This window comes from Erpetoichthys calabaricus, chromosome 2 (genome assembly GCF_900747795.2).
Source record: "Erpetoichthys calabaricus chromosome 2, fErpCal1.3, whole genome shotgun sequence".
Taxonomy (NCBI): Eukaryota; Metazoa; Chordata; class Cladistia; order Polypteriformes; family Polypteridae; genus Erpetoichthys; species Erpetoichthys calabaricus.
The window spans coordinates 168323846-168347986 of NC_041395.2; the positions used below are offsets into that span (position 1 = coordinate 168323846).

Below are 24141 nucleotides of genomic sequence, written 5' to 3' on the forward strand. Positions count from 1 at the left end.
AATGCCGTGATATAGAATTTTGGTCATACCGCCCAGCACTACATTAAAGTTAAAATTCTTCTCCTGGCACTGTAGAATGTGCAAGTCAACGTCATCATTATTGGTGATCAGGCCTAGGATGATGGTGTCATTATCACATTTAATGATGGACTTGCCGCTGTTTCTGGACACACATTCATATTGGAAGCTCAGCACACTACATTGTGGAGTGGTATGTTTTGAAGGTCGGCATGAAGGATGTGATGCCGGCAGTCTGCAAAGCTGAGGCCTTTTCATTAAGAAGTCCAAAATTTAATTGTACTAGGTGGCACTAAGTCCCAAATGCTGTAGTTTGTTAAGCAGTTTTGTTAGTACAACACTGTTAAACACTAAGCTGTCTTAGTCTATAAACATAAATCCTGAACAGCAGTTTTAAAATTATCGGACGTTCCAGAATGATATGGAGTGCAAGAAATAAGAGATAACTGCTATAACAAAAAACATTTCAAAACATTACCTGCCTTCTCCCAGTATGTGGACTGTAACACCCGGGGAAATAAGACTATTGATTTACTGTATGCAAACGTTAAAGACGCATACAGCGCCACCCCGCTGCCTGCGCTTGGGAAAGCAGATCATAACCTGGTTCTGCTTCAGCCTCACTATAAACCAAAAGTTAGAGTCCTACCTGTAACCACACGATCATTCAGGAAGTGGACCCCGGAGGCTGAGAATACTCTGAGAGAATGTTTTGGAACTACAGACTGGGATATCCTGCAGGGATCTCATAGTGAGAACATTGAGGAAGTTGTTGACTGCACTACTGACTACATCAACTTCTGTATGGACATTGTAGTTCCAGTAAGAACAGTACGCTGCTATGCTAACAACAAGCCATGGATTACAAGTGACATCAAGGGCCTTTTGAACCAGAAGAAAAGGGCTTTTAAAGGCGGTGATCAGCATGAGCTCAAGCACGTGCAGAAGGAACTCCGAGTCCAGCTCAGGGCAGCGAAGGAGCAGTACAGGAGAAAGCTGGAGCAGAAGTTGCAGAATAACAGCATGAAGGAAGTGTGGAATGGGATGAAGATCATCACTGGCTGCAGCTCGAAGCGGGGGTACCACCATCGAGAGAGACATGAAGAGAGCAAACCAAATGAACAACTTCTTTAACAGGTTTGACCACCCTAACCCACTCTCACTCTCACCTCGGAGTATTGCACCCTCCACACATCCTTCTGCTGATACCAGCATAGGAAAGACATCCCCACCCATAATTACAACAGCGCAAGTGAGCAGAGAGCTGAGGAGACTTCGTGCCAGCAAAGCAGCGGGTCCAGATGGAGTATCGCCACGACTGCTGAAGGTCTGTGCATCAGAGCTAGGGGGTCCTCTACAGCGCATCTTCAACCTGAGCCTGGAACAGGGGAGAGTCCCGAGGCTTTGGAAAACATCTTGTATCACCCCAGTCCCAAAGGTATCACGTCCTAGTGAGCTGAATGACTTTCGGCCTGTTGCTCTGACATCACATGTGATGAAGACCATGGAGAGGCTGCTGCTTCACCACCTTAGGCCACAGGTTCAACACGCCCTTGACCCTCTGCAGTTTGCATATCAGGAGAAGGTGGGAGCGGAGGATGCCATCATCTATATGCTACACCGATCCCTCTCTCACTTGGACAGAGGCAGTGGTGCTGTAAGAATTATGTTTCTAGACTTCTCTAGTGCCTTCAACACAATCCAACCTCTGCTCCTTAGGGACAAGCTGACAGAGATGGGATTAGATTCATACCTGGTGGCATGGATCGTGGACTATCTTAAAGACAGACCTCAGTATGTGCGTCTTGGGAACTGCACGTCTGACATTGTGGTCAGCAACACAGGAGCGCCACAGGGGACTGTACTTTCTCCGGTCCTGTTCAGCCTATATACATCGGACTTCCAATACAACTCGGAGTCCTGCCATGTGCAAAAGTTCGCTGATGACACTGCTATCGTGGGCTGCATCAGGAATGGGCTGGAGGAGGAGTATAGGGACCTAATCAATGACTTTGTTAAATGGTGCGACTCAAATCACCTACACCTGAACACCAGCAAAACCAAGGAGCTGGTGGTGGATTTTAGGAGGCCCAGACCCCTCATAGACCCAGTGATTATCAAAGGTGACTGTGTGCAGATGGTGCAGACCTATAAATATCTGGGAGTGCAGCTGGATGATAAATTAGACTGGACTGCCAATACTAATGCGCTGTGCAAGAAAGGACAGAGCCGACTATACTACCTTAGAAGGCTGGCGTCCTTCAACATCTGCAATAAGATGCTGTAGATGTTCTATCAGACAGTTGTGGCAAGCGCCCTCTTCTACGCAGTGGTGTGCTGGGGAGGCAGCATTAAGAGGAAAGACGCCTCACGCCTGGACAAACTGGTGAGGAAGGCAGGCTCTATTGTTGGCATGGAGCTGGACAGTTTAACATCTGTGGCAGAGCGAAGGGCACTCAACAGGCTCCTATCGATTATCAAGAATCCACTGCATCCACTAAATAGTATCATCTCCAGACAGAAGAGCAGCTTCAGCAACAGACTGCTGTCAATGTCCTGCTCCACTGACAGATTGAAGAGATCGTTCCTCCCCCAAACTATGTGACTGTTCAGTTCCACCCGAGGGGGGTAAACATTAACATTTAACATTATACAAAGTTATTGTCTGTTTTTCACCTGCATTATTATCATTCTTTAATATTATTTATTGTATCAGTATGCTGCTGCTGAAGAATGTGAATTTCCCATTGGGATTAATAAAGTATCTATCTATCTATCTATCTATCTATCTATCTATCTATCTATCTATCTATCTATCTATCTATCTATCTATCTATCTATCTATCTATCTATCTATCTATCTATCTATCTATCTATCTATCTATCTATCTATCTATCTATCTATCTATCTATCTATCTATCTATCTGCATCTTGGAGATGGTGAAGGGGAGAAAAGTTGTGTACTAACTTAAACCAGTTAGTGAGCAGTCTAACCAATTTGGTGCAGTAGTTAATGTTATAAAATGAATGCCTGTAAATATCATACACACTGTTAAAGGCATGAAAAGCATGAATAAACAGACACATGTATTGTAAACACTACAAAAGACATAAATCATAAAACACACAAATTGATATATATGCACACTTAGTATATATAAAATCTTGATTTGGCGTAAAGTATAACATGGTGTTGAATCAATTGTACATAACTTAGTATTTGAGACAGTGGTTCTCAAAGTCATTGCTATAATGTCATAGAGTGTGACCTGTAGGGGGCATCTCAGAGCTCCATACCCTAGACACAGCCACACCCACAAAAGTACCTGGTTCATACAGTTTATTTTAAAGAAATAACTTACACACGCTCTTTTCTAGTAATAAACAATTTTTTTCTTGTTTCTTCTCCCTTTATCGTCTTCTTCACTACTTATAATTCAGACTTTCTCAGTCAGATGAGGAAGCATTTCCAGGTCAGGAGAAATCCACTAAATAAGGAAACCCATTCTCAGCAGTTCCCCTCAGCAGCACCCATGAAACCCAGCACTACTGTTTAACATTGCTACAATTTACAGGTTGCCCTACAGGTGTGCTAAAAGTAATCCAGCCAAGTGATGCTGCCACCTGACAGCTTAAGAATGTATGCAGCTTTGAAAGACATTCACCACTGTCTTTCCATTGCAATGTCCTGGACAGGAAAGAGAACATAAACTATCACAGTCAGGAAGTCCATCCATATCCTCTGCTCATTATGTGGGTCCTTTTAAGTAGCCAGGGAACCATCGAAAGTACTCCATCCCTTGTTAGAAAACATTCAGAAGTTTAAAAAAAAAAGAAAAAGTCAACATAAATATTTACTAATACACTGGTGTACAAAAGTATTCAGTCCCCTTGAAAGTCATTATAATTTTCTGCTTGACAAAAGATTTGTACACCTTTTTTATCCATTTAGTATTTTTAGTGTGAACTCTAATACTGTAACAATACATCTCCAAAATCAAAATAAATAGTTTCCTGTAGATATTTAACTGAAGAAGAAAAATTTAAGAGTTTTCATAAGTATTCAAGCCCTACACATTAATACTTTGTTGAGAACTCCTTTGCTGCAATAACAGCCTTAATTCTTTTGGGGTAAGTATGTACCAGTTTTGCACATTGTTCAGGAATGATTCTTCCCCATTCTTGGCAGTATTTATAGAATTCCTCTAGGTTGGTGGGATGGCGCCTCTGGACAGCAGTTTCCGAATAGTGCCACAGATTCTCAATAGGGTTAAGATCAGGGCTTTAACTTGGATATTCCAAAACATTCACCTTTCTGTTTTTGAGCCATTCCCGTAACACACGTTTCAATTCAGTCTATAGGTTTACAGGTAGCCATGTTTAAGTAAGTACCTGAAAGATACGGAGTCCAATTAGCAATATAATATAGTCACTTGTGGAAGTCAAAAATCACCATTTCAAATAGTATGTACATAATTGTTCCACATTTCATATGCACACCTTTAGCAGTTTTAAACATTCACCTACACATCCATCCATCCATCTATTTTCCAACCCGCTGAATCAGAACACAGGGTCACGGGGGTCTGCTGGAGCCAATCCCAGCCAACACAGGGCACAAGACAGGAACCAATCCCGGGCAGGGTGCCAACCCACCACAGGACACACACAAACACACCCACACACCAAGCACACACTAGGGCCAATTTAGAATTGCCAATCCACCTAACCTGCATGTTTTTTTTTACTGTGGGAGGAAACCGGAGCACCCGGAAGAAACCCACGCAGACACGGGGAGAACATGCAAACTCCACGCAGGGAGGACCCGGGAAGCGAACCCGGGTCTCTTAATTGCGAGGCAGCAGCGCTACCACTGCGCCTCCATGCCGCCCTCACCTATACATACTGTATGTTAATTCAAATGCTACATGTACAAAATTATACTTAATTTAAATTGTTTACCTAAAGCAAATGATCACTCCATTCTTGACACATTGATTGCTGAATGAAAAAAAAAAAATCACATTACATTTAAAGCTTTGCCTGTGTCTGAGCCAGTAATAATCACCTAACTAAATACCTGATATGGCTATACCTTTGTGGGAACCAAACTTTACATACTACTGGGCACTGCAATACTTATTTTAAAATATGTATTTATGTAACTATTGCAGCACAAGCAGTTAATTTAATATGATTAAATTAGATTTATTAGAATTCACTAACATCTGTAAATAAATGAATTTGCAGGTAAGTATTAAGTTACCGAATGCCACAGATGAAACTAGCAAAACAATCAAAAAGTTATACTCCACTAAAGCAAGCCTGTAATGCCATTCATTTTCTAAAATTACAATGACTGTAAACTGGTCCATACTACACATTGTATTGGCCTAAACACTTCAGTAAACGTTTACAAAAAGATGTGCGCTTACATTTAAAAGCACATATAATGGAACACTTAAGGTTATGTACAGTGGTTCTAAGCAACACTGTAAATAGACGTGCTTGTGTTTTGGAGAAATAATCAATTTGCATGTTCTTAGGAAGAAACAGTTCACTTAATACTGTGTTATACTGTATAAATAGTCTCATATTACTTGTAGATATTATTATACTTTCAAAAAGTAAACTTTAAATTATCAAGTATAGAGTATGCATACACTATACCAAGCACTTGAGAAATATATGTGAGTGAGTGAGAAAAGGAGAGAGATGCAGCATATGCTTTAGTAAGCATATTATATGGGATTATTTAAAGCAGAGTTAATTTTAATTCAATAAATCAGTGAGACAACACAGTACTCTCATTTTCATGATCAGTACCCTCTGCCCCCATAACTCCATATACACAACACAGAGCTGCAAAAAGACACAAGTAACTGAATTCCTCACTGGAGCTCTGGTTGAAGTGTGTTGATCAAAGTCTTTTGGTGAATTCCAATATAATAAATTAATGTCCAATCATATCTACTGTATGTTGATAATTATGAAACACTACCTGTGGTACACAGAATCTCCTTCTTCCTGTGTGCAAATTAAAGACAACTCCCCTGGTTAGCGTTAAACAATTCAGAAAAAAATTGATCAATGCTGATAACTGTTCTACTTTTCAAAAAGCTTGTTAAAGTAATTGATTTTAAACACCTTTAACCCTGGCTTTCCAAAGTCAGAAAAGACTCCACCATCTTCTAATTTGTGGCATGTCTTCCTAAGAAATGTAAATCTGGTAATTATAATTACAATAAATTTTATGAGGAAATCATTTTACAATACACAAACTAACCTTAGACTTAAACCATTGACCTGGCTGAAATCAAATGCTTTTCTAGTGGCTAGGTAAAGGGAATAATAAATAGGAAAGTAAACCATTATTTTTAATCAACCATTTCATCTTACTACTTCCATAAAGTCCACAACTTACCATGAGCACAACGATCCCACAGTCCAGGCTGTCAGTCTTCTTGGATAGTTCAAGTCTTTTAAAGGGCCAATTACGAAAGGTTATGAAAGCTTTGTGTGTTTTTCAACTGTACTAGCAAAACACATTTCACTTTACATTACTTTGTTCTGTGACACCTTTCAGCCACCTGGCATTAGTGTAAAGACAATTTTCTTAAAGATAAATTTATGTGGTGAAAATCCATTTTTAACCTTAGTGTTATTGTTTATCCCATGAAAAATTAGTCCAATTTTTTTTTCATCAAGAAAAAATGTTATTATGTTTAACATGTAAACATGTTAAGTTAAAATGTAAATATAAAAACATCATAAATACAGTAGGAACGGTATGTCTAATGTCTACTGCTGAACTGATTCCGATTTAGTAAGTGTTCTGTGTGTTTCTTTCTTTACACACTTTTCTTATATTTATTTTTTTTTTGTTGCTTGGGCATGTTTGGTGGGCCCTTTGTGTTATTGTAGATTACCAAAGTTCAAGGCTTAGTATCTTATACATTTCCCAACACAAACAGCAGTTGCTACATAAGTAATGTTTAGAAGGATAATGTCTTAGATTTTATAACTGTATCTGTATTTTGAAGTACTAATTAGCAAGAGAGTTTAGCATAGATTATACCAGTAAGCCCGCGATTCTCGAAAGAATTGCAAATCCAAGAATGGCAATCACTTTCTGTTCCCTCCGATATTTGGAGGGATGAAATATCATGGAGGGTGGTTGCGTCCAGGGAAATGTCATTTAATTAAATAAGCATATCTGTACTAAAGCGGTTTCGTTTTGTGGAGCCACGATTCCTTTGCCTCTGCTGACACCGACTGCTGGCACAGTGGATCACAGCAAGTTTAGTTTACAGGTTGTGTTGTTCGGGTGCTACCCACTGACCCTGGGAAGCCGCTGGGTTTGACTCTGGGGCGCTGAGGGGCTGTGCGCATGCGCCTCGGTGCGTCCTGCGTCCGGAATGAAAAGTGATGGAGGGTCGGAGCGTCCTGGTAAAGTTTTCATTGAATTAAACATAGATATTTATACTAACATTAACCAATTTATTAAAACAAAAATGGAATTGTAATTGTTACATCATGTAAGTTCAAAATGTCTTTGAGTTGTTGTACTTATAAGTAAAAACAATATCGGAGTGGAAATGTTTAAATGAAGTATATTGGAAAGTAAACATTCATAAAATGGTAAATACAAAATAGTTAATCAAATATCTCTTTATAAACAACATTTTGAGTAAAGGGGGGTATTTTTCGTACGTGGATTAGTCGTTTAGCCGGATGTAATTGTTGACGATTTGGCCTGATCCTGGATCTGTCGGTTTTTCGAAACTCTTACTGGAAGTGTTGTCATAGCAACACATCCAAATCCTCAAACCTGCTATGTTAACAAGGATTAGTTTACACACATAATCAGTGACGGTGCGTGGAAGTCATCCAGTCATGGCTTCACCGTTCATGAACGAGCGACCAATTGATATTGGTGCGCAAATTATATGAAGAGAATTTCATATAGAGAGGGTTTTGCGCAATCGGCAAGATCCTTTATTGCTCCCGGAGGAAATTCTTTTCGAAAGATACCACTTTAGCCGAGGGGGAATATTGTACTTCAAAGATTTATTAGCACCTTATATTCGAAGTCAAACTCGGCGAAGTCGGCCTCTCACAACCACACAGACAGTATGCATTGCTTTGAGGTTTTTTACAAGCAGCACTTTTTTATATACTGTAGGCGATGCGGAAAATCTAACTAAAAGTGCAGTTTGCCAGGCAATTCGTAAAGTCTGTTTGGCTCTGAAATATTTCCTTCGGGTTTTCATAGTGTTTCCTGGACACCTGCGTGTGCAGACAATAAAAGAGGCGTTTCATGCCATTGCAGGTAGGTAATACACAGGCTAAAACACCCACAGTTCCATAAAGAATCTCAATCAGCCTAACATTCTCATTACCAGGGTTTCCAAATGTGATTGGGGCACATGGGACTGATCAGAGTCTATGGCACAAATTGAGGACAAATATATGCAATGACCATCCTTTACCTGAAATGAAGTGACCACTGCATCCTGCCACTGGTTCTGGGGAGGAGCTTCCCCCTGGAATGCCCTCAGAAACAGGCCGATGGGCATTTTGCTGGAGAGCCAACTCTTCTGCAGGGGTTAGGTCTGGACCACGTGGACCTCCACCTGTTTTTTGCTTGTCTGCCTTCTTATTAGCTTTAAAATTAATGTTTTTTATATTATATATGATTATTTATGTCAACAATTCTTTAAATAGTTATATACCAATATTTACCAGTTTGAAGTATATTCTTGTACTTCACTTTAACCTGTTCCCATGTTCTCCATGTGCTCACGTTTGATCTGGAATTATGACATATTAAATAATAATTAATCTGACACATAGGAAATGAAACGCTGCATTCAGTAAGTACAATGCACACTACTTAGTGTTTAATTTGTCGGCCACTTTTTGCCAGCCGTCTTTTCTGGTTTGGGCTGCTTTTGCAGTGTTACCCCTTGTCCTTCGAATAAAAGGTCTTGCGCCATGTGTGTGAAAAAAAAAATGCGCTCGTTCTTTCGTCATTTTGTTACAGCCTATCAAAGACTTGCTGATCATGTTTTCTAGACTCAATATATATGGGCTTTTCACTCAGCGCGGGCACGCGCATTCATCTCGTATGATTAGATCCAGCTAAACTAATACACGGCTGCGTTTGAAAAACCGACCTATCCCGGATGAGTGTCACCGGCATTAACTTATCCAAGATGAGGCACCTGATCTCGGATGATTTAAGCGACGTACGGAAAATACCCCCAAGATGGTTTGCTGTGCTCGAACGTAAACATCAACTATGTATTGTTGAGTTAGCTTTCCTGCATTGATTAATGGATTAAACTCGTCTCTTACTTAGAGTCTGTAGGAAAAATATTCTTTCATTGATACCCGTGATCTTTTCTGTGCTTGATTTTATTTATATCTGCAAATTCCAGCACTCCATCCTTCCTGGCTAGTTGGAAACAAAATGGGGTATGTCAAAATATCAAGTTTAGGAAAACAAATGTCCACGCATTGGAATTTAGGTTGGTTGGTTTCATCAGGACGTAAATGCATGACAATATCGCGGTGAAACGGAGGCTCACCGTCTTTACTTTGAAACACAATTGCCACTTCATTAACGATGGGAACATTGTATTGTCTCGGATCGTGTTCTTTGTCCTTTACTAGCACTAAGGCAATTTTAGTTGGTGCCACACCGTCCGCCTGTGCTTTTGTATTGGCTTCTTTTTCAACCTCATGTAGCATCTTTATAGAGTTTGCTAATGGGTGATTGTTTATGACTTCAGCTACGTTTCTCATTATGAGCTCTGTGCATTGCTTGTTTTCAGGAAGGTTCATTCGTTGATAAACTGCGTCATCTAGATCTAACACGTACATTTGTGCAAATTTGCAGTGGTGATTTGGCTCAGGGTGCACTGTTCCAATCTGATGCAATATTTGTCCACACATGTGAAAGCAGCAGGTGGTGGCTTGATATTTACCCCGGTAGATGCAAAAGCAAATGAACTATTGTAGGATCTAATGCATTCCATAAAGCTTTTACTTTCGGGTACATTGTTAGTCAAAAGCTTCCGTAAATATTCAGGATATTCATCCAAAGCAGGCAGCTTAACTTGACCTTTTTGACAACAACGTGTAAACTCATCAATTGTACTGCCAGTTTTTTCTTCAAGGAAGTTAAGTGAATGACAATGACTGCAAATGACACTCATTAATCCCAATGAATTTTCATGAACAGTGGACTCATTATAGAATGCGTTCTCAGCTAACTGGCGGAATTGTTCAGCGTCTGTCCATTGTTCCTGTCTTTGGCTTTTTCTTTGTTGGAATACTGAACGACTTTGTAGCCCTTGTGCAGTTTCTCTTTGGATCCGTGTCTCTCTTGCATGTAGTGTTTCAGAAACGCGTTGTAGGCGCCTTCGTTCATTGTTTTCATCCCTACGAGCTCATTTTTGTATTACTAATCGTTGAGATCTTTCGTTTTGAAGCTGTAACTCCTTATTGTTTTTATCTATGCGGTCTCGTCTTTGTTGTTCTGTGGCTGTGTCGTTAGGTAGATGTCGTGTACTGTTAGGAATCATAATTCAACTTACTTTTAATACTGATTTACCGTCATGTGATCCAAATATACCACACTGACTGCTGGCACAGTGGAGTAGAGCAAGTTTAGTTTACAGGTTGTGTTGTTTGGGCGCCACCTACTGACTCTGGGAAGCCGCTGGGTTTGACTCTGGGGCGCCGATTCGCTGTGCGCATTTTGTATTTCCGTTACTTGAGGTGTTTCGTTTTGGAGCCATGACTTCTTTGCTTCTGGTGTTTGTGAAGCGCGTTGTAGGAGCTTCCGTTTATTGTTTTTATCCATGCGGTCTTGTTTTTGTTTCTCTGTTACTGAATGACCATTATGTGATTCAAACATGCCACACAGACTGCTGGCACAGTGGATTAGAGCAAGTTTAGTTTACAGGTTGTGTTGTTTGGGCGCCACCTACTGACTCTGGGAAGCCACTGCGTTTGACTCTGGGGAACCGCGGCGCAGTGCGCATGCGCTTCGGTGCATCCACCGTGCATAAATTAAACTGTCGTTTAGTAATATAGATAGCTTCTTCTGTCTAGTCCACTAATTCTTACAGAACATGTTACAGCTAATATAGTGAGAGCAGTTAAAACCGTACAGATCAATAGAACATATTGTTGCTGAGCAGCTCACTTTAGTGTTTTATAGGAACACAATATAAAAATGGGAAGAAAGCTCGTCATTGGGCTTTAGAATTTATTATCATTGTTTTTGTGGACTTACAGCCTGAATGTCTCTTGGGCAGTTTGTTTGAACACTTCATGGCACACAAATGCCTACATTAGGAAAGGAATTTGTAGTCATATCATCTATCATTACAAACATTTAGTTCAGTAAGTTTGGTAATGAATTCTGCTTTCATTTACAAAACTTTTAACTAACATTTTTTTTTGTTTATTTCACTTCACAGGAAAATGAGGAAAATGACCATGGTGTGGCAGTCTTTTTTTCTAATTATATGTTCACAAACAGTTGTCTTTGCGCAGAAAGGTGAGAGGGGATTTGTGTTGTTTGTTTAAGTGTGTACATCACTTGATTCCATCTAAGACTTTATATATAAGAGTGGTGGGGAGGGTTTAATACAGTGTAGTCATTTGATTAACACAACAGCCAAACAGTTATTTGTTTACTTTGTCAACATAGCTGCTTGCTCTTCAATATACCTGGACCAGAATTCTACAAATTTTTATATTCTTTTATGGAAAAAGAGCTGTTGTTAGCAACTAATGGCTTCTTAAATTATGTTTATGAACAATGTTCAACACTGATTAATGTTTATAAGATCTTATTTGTTTGAGTAACTGTATGGAAAAGGGGAAATTGCCATCCATTCATAATAATAAAATAATAATACATTTTATTTATATAGTCCCTGAGCAGAACAAACATTTAGGAATCTTGTACCGTATAGTACTGATAACCTTTTATTCTCTGCATTTTAGAGCAGAAAAAAAGAACTGCTAACATCTTCTGTTTATTAGTGCATGTATCAAGAGAAATCTTAATTGTGCCATGTGATTAGACAAAGACAGTCAAATATGGGGTTGTTCTATGCTTAGAGCTGTATGTAAACCTAAGATCTTTGTCCTGTCACACTGATGGAATGTTGTGCATCTGATAACAATGGATATTTTGATATTTTCTTGTACATTTACAAGCCTTGTTATGTTCCATGGCAACATGCACAATAGGGGCTAGATAAGGCTAAGCTCATATACAGTAAACATAATAGAAAGAATGCTGGTCTGGCTTCATAGCAAACATTTTTCAAGAACCGGAAGTCTTCGTATTCACAGCAAGTTATTAGAGTTATTATTAGTACTTTTTCTCACCCACCAAATGGTCAAATCACTCTCACTATACATGGAATATTTTCTAACAGCCTTTACATTTTAATTCTGTCTTTTACATTTTAGATTTCTGCAGATCAGCATAGCTGGTTAGAGTTTTTCAGCAAGATACTTTATTAATAAGGTATTTAGAAACTAGGGCACTCATTTTAGAAAAATAAAATCCAAATTATTAATCATTTTTAATGCAGGAGATTGGAAGCAGAGTCAAACTGACTAAAATAATTATATGATCCATTAGTTTTTATTGAGAATGCAGTTAAAGCAAAAAATATAGTCACTCCCAAACTATAGCACCAGGGCTGTGCACTCCTGATATGGGATGAAAAACTTCATTAGGTGTTACAAAGATGAAAAACTTCATTAGGTGTTACAAAATTCTCTGGGTCAAAAAGAATATTTGCAAATATACAAAATACAAAACTTTGCAGATTTAAATCTATTCAAATACTGACAGCAGTTTGCAGGTGTTGAGTTTACCTGTCTTTGTACAGTTTGTACATTTTCCTTGTGGATCTCACATTTCCATGTGCTCCAGTACTAAGGATGCAAATGTTAAATTAAGTAGCTGCTCTAAATCAGCCCTTCATGAGTAAGTGAGTGGGCCCCTAGATTGACTAACTCTTCGTTAAGGATTGATATCTGCTCATGACAAATGTTATTACAATTTTCTGTCTTCACAACTCTGTATTGGAGAAGTTAAGAAAGTAGATAGATGGCTCTTAAATTGCTTAATTAAAAATACATATTTTTGACCAGGCTCGTGCTTATCTTTTTTACTTTACTTACTTTTTCATCATATATATAGAACTTTTTTAGATGGCATTCTGTCTTTGTCTGGTATGGGTAAACACTAATTGCTTTTTTGATTTGCTCATTTGTTTAAGTGGGTTGTGTTTGGTTATGTTCTGTGTCCAAATAAAAGACTCAAAAATAATTGTAATAAAATTATGAGTTTATGTAATGCCAATGGATCCACTGTGTAAGTGTCTATGCAAAATTAAGTATAATTAAAAATGTACACATTATAAAAGAGATTTTTTGGGAGATTCTATAATTGGACCATAGATAAAACATGGATAGTATTATCTATTGGCCATTTTTCTGTATCTGTCTCTTTTTTTTTTTTTTTTTTTATATTTTTATTTTATTAATTTTCATTGTAATCATTCCATACAAACAGATCCATTTATAACCCAACAAATTTGAAAACAAATCAAACCCCATCCCTGAGAAGGAGAGCTTAGCTAAAGGAAAATTTCTTTAAGCTTTTTAATAAGGCAACATTAGACAAAAGAAGGGGAGAAGTAAATATCTATATAAATAAGAGATGGAGAAGGGAGTTAAATACAATAATAGTTAATTCTCTTATTCTAAAATAATATTGATTAAATCCTGCCAAGTTTTGAAAAAATTTTGTACAGATCCTCTAACTGAAAATTTGATTTTTTCCAATTTCAAATAATATAAAACATCAGTTTCCCACTGACTTATAAGAGGAGAATTAGGATTCTTCCAATTTAACAAAATAAGTCTGCGTGCCAAGAGTGTAGTGAATGCAATCACCGTTTGTTTGTCCTTCTCCAATTCAAGTCCATCTGGAAGGACACCAAACACAGCTGTTAGTGGGTTAGGAGGGATTGTGATACTAAGGCTGTCTGAGAGGCACTTAAAAATCTTTGTCCAAAATGATGTTAGTTTGGTGCAGGCCCAGAACATGTGACCCAGTGAGGCAGGAGCTTGGTTGCAGCGCTCGCAGGTCGGATCCTGGCCTGGAAACATTTTGGACAGTTTTAAGCGAGACAGATGAGCTCGAAATATAATTTTTAGTTGAATAATTCTATGCTTTGCGCATATAGAACTCGAGTGAATTCTCTGCTTTGCTACCTTCCACTCCTTTTCTGATATATTGAATAAGAGATCTTCTTCCCAATGTCCTCTTGGATCTTTGAAAGGTAGGGACTCTAATAAGATTTTATATATTGCGGAAATAGTGTTTGTTTCCTCGGAATTGAGCAGTATTTTTTCCAGCATTGTGGAGGGTGCAAGGTGGGGGAAATCGGGCAATTTCTGTTTAACAAAATTTCTAATTTGAAGATAGTAAAAGAAATGTGTAGCTGGGAGGTTAAATTTTGAACGTAATTGTTCAAAAGATGTAAATATGTTGTCTATATAAAGATCTCTGAGCATTTTAATCCCAAAACTTTTCCAGGTATTAAAAACTGGATATACTTGCGAAGGTTGAAAGAGGTGGTTCCCTTGCAAAGGTGCCACTGATAAAAGATTTTCCATCTTAAAATGCTTCCTAATTTGGTTCCATATTCTGAGTGAGTAAAGCACAATTGGGTTATTAGTATATTTGCGATAACTTTCATTTATTGGAGAGCAAAGCAGGGAATATAAAGAAGTACTACAGGATTTTACTTCTATTGCAGACCAAGCCTGTGTATGTGCATTTATTTGTGTCCAGGTTTTTATGGCTTGTATGTTTGCTGCCCAGTAATAAAACTGAAAATTAGGTAAAGCCATGCCACCTTCTGCCTGAGGTCTTTGTAGGGTCGCTCTTCGGATACGTGGGTGTTTTGAGTTCCAAATGAATGAGGTTATTATTGAATCTAACTTTTTAAAAAACGATTTATTGATATATATTGAAATGTTTTGAAATAAAAAGAGAAGTTTAGGAAGGATATTCATCTTAACAATGTTAATTCTTCCGGCTAGAGTGAGATGAAGGGTTGACCATCTATGCAAGTCTTGCTTAATTTTTTCCATACAGACGCCAAAATTTTGTTGATAAAGAGCTTTATGTTTACTTGTGATATTTACCCCTAGGTATTTAAACTGATCTGCTATGGTAAAAGGTAGGGTGTCTAATTTAATATTATATGCTTGTGAGTTCACTGGAAAGAGTATACTTTTATTCAGATTAATTCTAAGACCAGATATCTTTTGAAATTCTGTTAGTGCTGTTAAAACAGCAGGGACAGTGTTTTCTGGGTCCGATATATATAAGACCATATCATCTGCATATAGAGAAATTTTCTGTTCCAGTCCTTCTCTGACAATCCCCTTTATCTGATGAGAATTTCGGCAGTGAACCGCCAGTGGTTCAATAGCGATTGCAAACAACAGTGGCGACAAGGGACATCCTTGTCTGGTACCACGTTCTAGTTTAAAGTAGTCTGAGCAAATTTTATTAATACAAACTGAAGCTTCTGGACTGGTATACAGTAGTTTAATCCAAGCACAAATATTCGGGCCAAACCCAAATTTCTCCAATGCAGTGAAAAGGTAATTCCATTCGATCATGTCAAATGCCTTTTCTGCGTCTAATGATAGTAATATCTCTGGGGTGTTTGATTTTGCTGGTGAATATATAACATTAAACAAGCGTCGGAGATTTGAAGATAGATGTCGGCCTTTAATAAATCCAGTTTGATCTTGTGATATTACCGAGGGCAGCACTTTCTCCATCCTTCTAGCTAGGATTTTTGAGAGTATCTTAACATCATTATTCAGGAGTGAAATTGGTCTATATGATGCACATTGTAACAAGTCCTTATTTTGTTTAGGAAAGACGGTGATTAATGCTTGTCGAAATGTTTGAGGTAGTATTTGGTGGTCTTTAGCTTCTGTAAATGTTACCAATAAGAGTGGAGCTAGCTGAGTGGAGAATTTCTTATAAAACTCTACGGGGTAACCATCAGGGCCTGATGATTTCCCGCTTTGTAGTGACTTTATAGCGTCTAGTAATTCTGTTAGCGTTAGAGGTTTATCTAGTTCCTCAGCACTTAAAGCATCTATTTGTGATATTTGTGAATTATCCAGAAATGCATTAGATTGCGTGTTGTCTTCTTTGGGCTCAGTGGAATATAAAGACTTATAGTAATCTCTAAATGTGTGCATTATTTTATTATGGTCGATGATTTCTTCTCCATTCTTGTTGGTGATTACTGGTATTGCATTGTGAACTTCTTGTTTATGAATTTGTTGAGCTAAAAGCTTATTAGCTTTTTCTCCGTGTTCATAGTAATGCTGTCTAGACTTATAAATAAGTTGTTCAGTTTCTTTAGTTGTTAAGATGTTAAGTTCTGTATGCAAGGCCTGCCTTTTCCTGTGAAGAGCTTCACTTGGATGCCTGGCTTGTTCTTCATCTATTCTAGTAATTTCATTTCTTAGCTCTGACACTTTCTTGGTTTCTAATTTATTTCTATGGGAAAGATATGAAATAATCTGGCCTCTTAGGAAGGCCTTTAGAGTTTCCCAGAGTGTTCCTGCAGAAACCTCTGTAGACATGTTTGTCTCTAGGAAGAAGCTGATTTGTTTGGATATAAATTCTGTGCAGTTCTCGTCTGCCAATAAAAGAGGGTTAAGACGCCATCTGCGAGGTGAGTACGAGGGGCTTATTGATTTTAGCTCCAAGACTAGAGGGGCATGGTCAGAGATAACAATTGTGTCATATTTGCATAATTTAATTGTAGGCAGGAAATTATTATCTATAAAAAAATAATCAATTCTTGAGTAGCTATAATGCACTGGTGAGTAGAACGAATATGTTCTTGAGTTTGGGTTAAGAAACCTCCAGGGGTCTGATAAGTTGTGATCCTTTAAAAACTGTGTAATTATCTTTGCAGTATTAGATGTCGTCCCCCCTGTCACAGGAGTCCTATCTAAGAGTGGATTTAAAACACAATTAAAGTCCCCAGCCATTATAATTTTATGAGTGTTCACACTGGGAATGGATGCAAATAGATTTTGCATGAATTCCTTATCATCAACATTGGGTGCATAAACATTTATCAAAATCATTTTACTGTTATATAAGTTGCCCATGACCATCACATATCTCCCTTCAGGGTCCGACACTACCTCTGATGCTACAAAAGGAACTGTTCTATGTATGAGAATTCCCACCCCTCTAGTTTTCTTTATAAAGCTAGAATGGAACATTTGGCCAGTCCAGTCTTTTATAATCTGAACTGATCCTTGGTTAGTAAGTGGGTCTCCTGTAAAAATACTATTTTAGCGTTTAAGCCTGTTAGGTGAGAGCATACTTTCTTTCTCTTTGATTCGTGATTCAGGCCTTTAACATTCCAGCTCACAAAGTTAACTGTCCCATCATGGAGACATTGATTCTGAGTTTTTAATGTCATTTTATAGTTTTAATTGGTAATATGGCAGTTTTAATCTTAGTTTCAAGATTCCCCAGGAGTTGTTGCATGTTAGCCTGTTGCTGCATTGATATTTATAATTATAAGGATTATAAGAATAGATTAGATATAACCTGCTCTCCTTCTCTCCCCCCTTTATCCCCCCACCCCCCCCATTTTGCCTCCCCACATGAGGCTAGACCCCACTTCGCGATGTTCCAGTCCTCTGACATACGAAGAGACAGAGCACGTCCAAAACAAAACAAACCCCACCCTGCAGCGGCGTTACAGAATTAAAACAGAGATATCTTTTACAGTTAAATCCTTAATACTATCTGCCGAAAATGTTCTCATTAACAATATTTAATCTTGAAATAATCTTCAGCGCTTTTAAGTTAAGATATTAAGGTTGAAAAAAAAAAAAAAAAAAAAAAAAAAAAACAACCCTGGGAGTGATTTTAAAAACTAGTCCAGGATAAACCTGGTAATTCATACTGTAATAGTATAATGGTAATTGTATAAATAGTAGAACAAGCATTAAACCAAGGGTATGAAGTTAAACAGTCTACTTTAAGGTATAGTAAAATAAAAAAAATAAATAAATAAATTAATTAAAAAAAAAAAATAAAATAAAAAATAAAAAAAAAAAAAGGAAAAGAAATAAAAAAATAAATAAATAAAACGAATCCTACTTTAATCACTTCCACATTTTCACGCTCACGTCTATAGCTCTATAACTCTGATTGAAACATAAACATATAACATATAAAGTCCAGATATAAAAAAAATTTTTAAAAAAAGAGAATAAGAGATGTATAATTATAATACCAGTCTCTTTAAACATGGATCCAGCGATCAGATCATCGGTCTTTCCCGTGCCTTGATAGAATACGGCTCTTTAATTTTAATTAACTTTCAAAAAAAGTGTCGGAAACAGCTTCTTTAATTCTTTTTCAGCTTCTTCTTTGCTGAAGAAAATATAATGTCCGTCTTGAACTTCCACTTTCAGTTTGGCAGGATACAAGAGGCTGTATTTGATATCGGCTTCCCGTAGCATCCTTTTAATGTCGTTGTAGGATCTGCGTTTTGCAGCTGTTGATGGTGAGAAGTCGGGAAAAATACGAATAAGATTATTTTCGAATATAATCTCTTGCTTGTGTCTGAGAAGTGCCATCACATCAAGCTTACATCTTAGTCGTTCGAAGCGGACAATAAAAGACCTAGATTTAAAGGCGCTTGGTATCTTTGTGCGATAAGCCGTGGCTATCTCATTGTCGAGTTTAAAGTCATCTCCAATTATTTTAGACAGTAATTCTACTGCAAATTTCACTGGGCTTGAGCTTTCTCGTTTCTCAGGTATACCCTCAATTCTTATATTATTTCTTCTGCACCCATCCTCCAGGGCTGCAAGTCTGTCTCCAAGTTTTTTGTATTCCGAGTTCGCAGCTGTGGCTTTTTCATCGGCGTTAGATGCCATTTGTTCCGCTGTTTCCACTCGAGCCGTGAGTCCCTGCTTAACGTCTTCCAGCTGGTCTGAAACGTCATTAATATGATCATCAAGCCTTTTCAGTTTGGAGTTAGTTTCTTCAATGTGTTCCACTAATTTCTCCAACATGCCTTTAAAGTTCACGTCGAAACGTTCAAATAGACGCGTTTCCTTATCTTTGTTATCCTTCTTGAGCTCAGTGGCCACCTTCTTAAGATCATTTGTGTTATCTTTCTTAAGCTCATTCATGGCCGTAACCATGGCAGTGGCCAGTGTAGTGTTCATCTCTTTCTGTGTAGCTATCTGTGTAGCTATCTGTGTAGCGATCATCTCTTTCAGTTCGGACAGTTCGCTTCTGCTTTCGTGCTCCGCAAGTGAAAATGCAGCTCCTGTTACAGGCTCGCGATGAGTAGATGAGAGCACGTCCTGCAGAGCCCTTTCTAGTCTCGAATGATCCTCTGTAATCGGCGATCCCTCGCGACCTGTATCACTTGCGCCTTCGCTCCCATTTTCACTCTCGACTGGAGACGATACAATGGAGCGGGGCCCCAGGAATTCTGCGCACTCTTCTGCCTGTTCCAGGTCAGTCTCCGTGATGCCATACCTTACACCTGCACTCAGGCCGGAAGTCTGTCCGGACTTCGATGCAGCTTTAAGTTTCTTTTCTGGTTCTTTCTGACTTTTCTTCTTGTTACTCATGCTTGTATATTGTAGTGGAAGTTCCTTGGTCGGGTTAAATACAGGATACCTCTAAATAATATGAAATACGTGGGAAAATAAAGCCGCTGCTAGCGGAGCTCTGCTTCAGACGTCCATCTCCTATAAACGGACCAAACCAACTCCCTGTCTCTTTTAATACACTACCACTGTTGAGTTGACTTAGAATGGATACATTCATGTTGCTTTTGTTTTTCCTTTTTCAGGTAAAAGGAAGATTTTTGGTTCAAGTCAGCCTGTCCATTCTTTTCTTGGAGAGGATGTGTTGCTTCCTTGCCAGATTTCTGAAGCAGTGAGTGCTGTCAATATGGAAGTGCGTTGGTACAAAGAGCGCTTTAACAGACCTGTTCACTTATATCAGTTTCATAGGGACTGGCCTGAAAGGCAGGCCCGAGAGTACCGAGGTCGCACTGAGCTATTCAGCAAAGAGCTACAACATGGAAATCTATCGCTGAGGTTGGAAAATGTCCAAATACTGGACAGTGGAATTTATTCTTGCTTTGCAGAGGACAGATCATGGTACGATGAAGGAAAGATAGAACTAATTGTTGGAGGTAGGTCTTGGCATTTAGCAGTTTTGCCACCAGGGAGTGTTAATACTTGACAAAAAATCCATTGCTATTTCTTTTACTTCATTTATAGTGCTTTACTGTGTCATTCAAGAATGTGACATTAAAAATGTAACTGTACATTACACAGTTCATCAATAAATAGTTTTGATACATTACCTTTGTAACAAGTTGCTTAAAATGATTTGAAATGGAGTCATCCGGATTACCTATTACTATGTTTCAATTATTTCAGTAGTTTTTTCCTTCTGAAGAGCTGAATACTTTTTAAATTGACAACATTCACTCACCAGCCACTAAATTAGGTACACCCTGCTAGTACCAGGTTGGACTCCCTTTTGCCTTCAGAACGGCCATAATTCTTCGTGGCATAGATTTAACAAGGTGCTGAAAACATTCCTCAGAGATTTTGGTCCATATTGATATGACTGCGTCACGCAGTTGCTGTAGATTTGCCGGCTGCACATTCATGATACAAATCTCCTGCTCCACAACACCCCAAAGGTGCTCTATTGGATTGAGTTTTGGTGACTGTGCATGCCATTTGAGTATAGTGAACTCATTGTCATGTTCAAGAAACCAGTTTGAAATGATTTGAGCTTTGTGACATGGCATGTTATCCTGCTGGAAATAACAATCAGAAGATGGGTACATTGCGGTCATAAAAGGATGGACATGGTCAGCAACAATACTCAGGTAGGCTGTGGCATTTAAACTATGCTCAGTTGGTACTAAGGGGACCAAACTGTGCCAATAAAATATCCCCCACACCGTTACAGCACCAGTACCTTGTCCCATCGATACAAGGCAGGATGGACCCATGCTTTTGTGTTGTTTTTAAGTCCAATGTGTTGTGCATTCAGAGATGCTCTTCTGCACACCTCAGTTATAACAAGTAGTTATTTGAGTTATTGTTGTCTTTCTATCAGCTTGAATTAGTCTGACCATTCTCTTCCGACCTCTTACATCAGCAAGGCATTTTTGCCCAAAGAACTGCTATTCACTGGATATTTTTCCTTTTTTGGACTTTTTTCTGTAAATCCCAGAGAAGGTTGTGCATGAAAATCCCAGTCAATCAGCAATTTGTAAAATTCTCAGACCAGCCTGTCTGGCACTGACAACCATGTGACTTAAGTCACTGAAATCACCTTTCTTCTCCATTCTGATGCACTGTTAATCACATTTCTTCCTCATTCTGATGCACTGTTTGAACTTCTGCAGGTTGTGTTGACAATGTCTAAGTGCCTAAATGCATCAAGTTGCTGTCATTTTATTGGCTGATTAGATATTTGTTAGCAAGCAGTTGAACAGGTGTACCTAGTAAAGTGGCAATGAGTGAATCTCAGAAGATATGAGGTCTGGCTTCATGTACAAGTGTATTGCTTTTCATATAGACTTCAGTTCATGAAATTAATCCAATCATGTGTTTATATGAGCAAAACTGACAAAGTAACTACCAATTAATAACTACAGCAATAGTTCAGCATGACCACTCACTATACTTAGTTTTTGTTTCTGTTTTTTGTTTTTTTGTCACCAAACCCAACACGTATATTTGCAATATTCGTCTGGAAGATTGTCTGTAGGTGTACCAACTTAGGTCTGGCTTGTTTGATTTGGCCAGACATGCCTGGAGTAGGTTTTTGCATGTTACCCTCTTCAAGATTAAGCAAGTTAAATAATGAGTGGACAGAAAGAGCAAAAGTTGATCTCGTCTTTTACGTGAGATGGGCAGCTAGAGCTGAACTCTGTTTTTTTTTTTGTTTTTTTTTACTGTCATACTGAGATGTCCTGTATTTACAGTTAGGTCCATAAATATTTGGACAGAGACAACTTTTTTCTAATTTTGATTCTGTACATTACCACAATGAATTTTAAATGAAACAACTCAGATGCAGTTGAAGTGCGGACTTTCAGGTTTAATTCAGTGGGGTGAACAAAACGATTGCATAAAAATGTAACTAAAGCATTTTTTTAACACAATCCCTTCATTTCAGGGGCTCAAAAGTAATTGGACAATTGACTCAAGGGCTATTTCATGGGCAGGTGTGGGCAAGTCCGTCGTTATGTCATTATCAATTTAGCAGATAAAAGAACTGGAGTTGATTTGAGATGTGGTGCTTGCATGTGGAAGATTTTGCTGTGAACAGACAACATGCGGTCAAAGGAGCTCTCCATGCAGGTGAAAGAAGCCATCCTTAAGCTGCGAAAACAGAAAAAACCCATCCAAGAAATTCCTACAATATTACGAGTGGCAAAACATACAGTTTGGTACATCCTGAGAAAGAAAGCAAGCACTGGTGAGCTCAGCAACGCAAAAAGACCTGGACGTCCACGGAAGACAACAGTGGTGGATGATCGCAGAATCATTTCCATGGTGAAGAGAAACACCTTCACAACAGCCAACCAAGTGAACAACACTCTCCAGGGGGTAGGCGTATTGATATCCAAGTCTACCATAAAGAGAAGACTGCATGAAAGTAAATACAGAGGGTGCACTGCAAGGTGCAAGCCACTCATAAGCCTCAAGAATAGAAAGGCTAAATTGGACTTTGCTAAAGAACATCTAAAAAAGCCAGCACAGTTCTGGAAAAGCATTCGTTGGACAGATGAAACCAAGATCAACCTCTACCAGAATGATGGCAGGAAAAAAGTATGGAGAAGGCGTGGAACAGCTCATTATCCAAAGCATACCACATCATCTGTAAAACACGGTGGAGGCAGTGTGATGGCTTGGGCGTGCATGGCTGCCAGTGGCACTGGGACACTAGTGTTTATTGATGATGTGACACAGGACAGAAGCAGCCGAATGAATTCTGAGGTGTTCAGAGACATACTGTCTGCTCAAATCCAGCTAAATGCAGTCAAATTAATTGGGCAGCATTTCATAATACAGATGGACAATGACCCAAAACATACAGCCAAAGCAACCCAGGAGTTTATTAAAGCGAAGAAGTGGAAAATTCTTGAATGGCCAAGTCAGTCACCTGATCTTAACCCAATTGAGCATGCATTTCACTTGTTGAAGACTAAACTTCAGACAGAAAGGCCCACAAACAAACAGCAACTGAAAGCCGCTGCAGTAAAGGCCTGGCAGAGCATTAAAAAGGAGGAAACCCAGCATCTGGTGATGTCCATGAGTTCAAGACTTCAGGCTGTCATTGCCAGCAAAGGGTTTTCAACCAAGTATTAGAAATGAACATTTTATTTCCAGTTATTTAATTTGTCCAATTACTTTTGAGCCCCTGAAATGAAGGGATTGTATTAAAAAATGCTTTAGTTGCCTCACATTTTTATGCAATCGTTTTGTTCACCCCACTGAATTAAAGCTGAAAGTCTGCACTTCAACTGCATCTGAGTTGTTTAATTTAAAATTCATTGTGGTAATGTACAGAACCAAAATTAGAAAAAAGTTGTCTCTGTCCAAATATTTATGGACCTAACTCTACATTATACACAAGTATCAATAAGCATGAGCAGCAAACAAAGGGTTCAGAAAGAAAAAGGATAAGAATAAACTTTCATGAAAGTCAAGACCAGCCTCAAGGTCACAGTACAGCCTATTAGTGACTGAAGGAGTTGATCTGCCAGGACCTGATGCTGCAGCATCACCTACAGCTGAAAGCGAAAGTAAGAGTGAAACTTCAAGCAAGGCAGGCAAGAAAGATTCATTGATTTCAGGAAGATTATTGGAACTGAGCAAGGCCCTTTCATCCCCGTAGCCAACCACAGCTAATACTCCACCTGAGTCAGCCACATCAACCT

At 38.6% G+C, this 24141-nt stretch overlaps 1 protein-coding gene across 1 annotated transcript in view; it reads left to right on the plus strand.

The window, feature by feature from the left end:
- LOC114669493 (butyrophilin subfamily 2 member A2-like) overlaps window positions 1-24141 on the plus strand; it is a 72024-nt gene that overhangs the window by 9665 nt on the left and 38218 nt on the right. The window contains exons 2-3 of the mRNA XM_028825722.2: window positions 11515-11594; window positions 20014-20361. Of these exons, the coding sequence (XP_028681555.1) occupies window positions 11519-11594; window positions 20014-20361 (424 nt within the window). The 5' untranslated portion in view covers window positions 11515-11518. The remainder of the gene's footprint in view (window positions 1-11514; window positions 11595-20013; window positions 20362-24141) is intronic.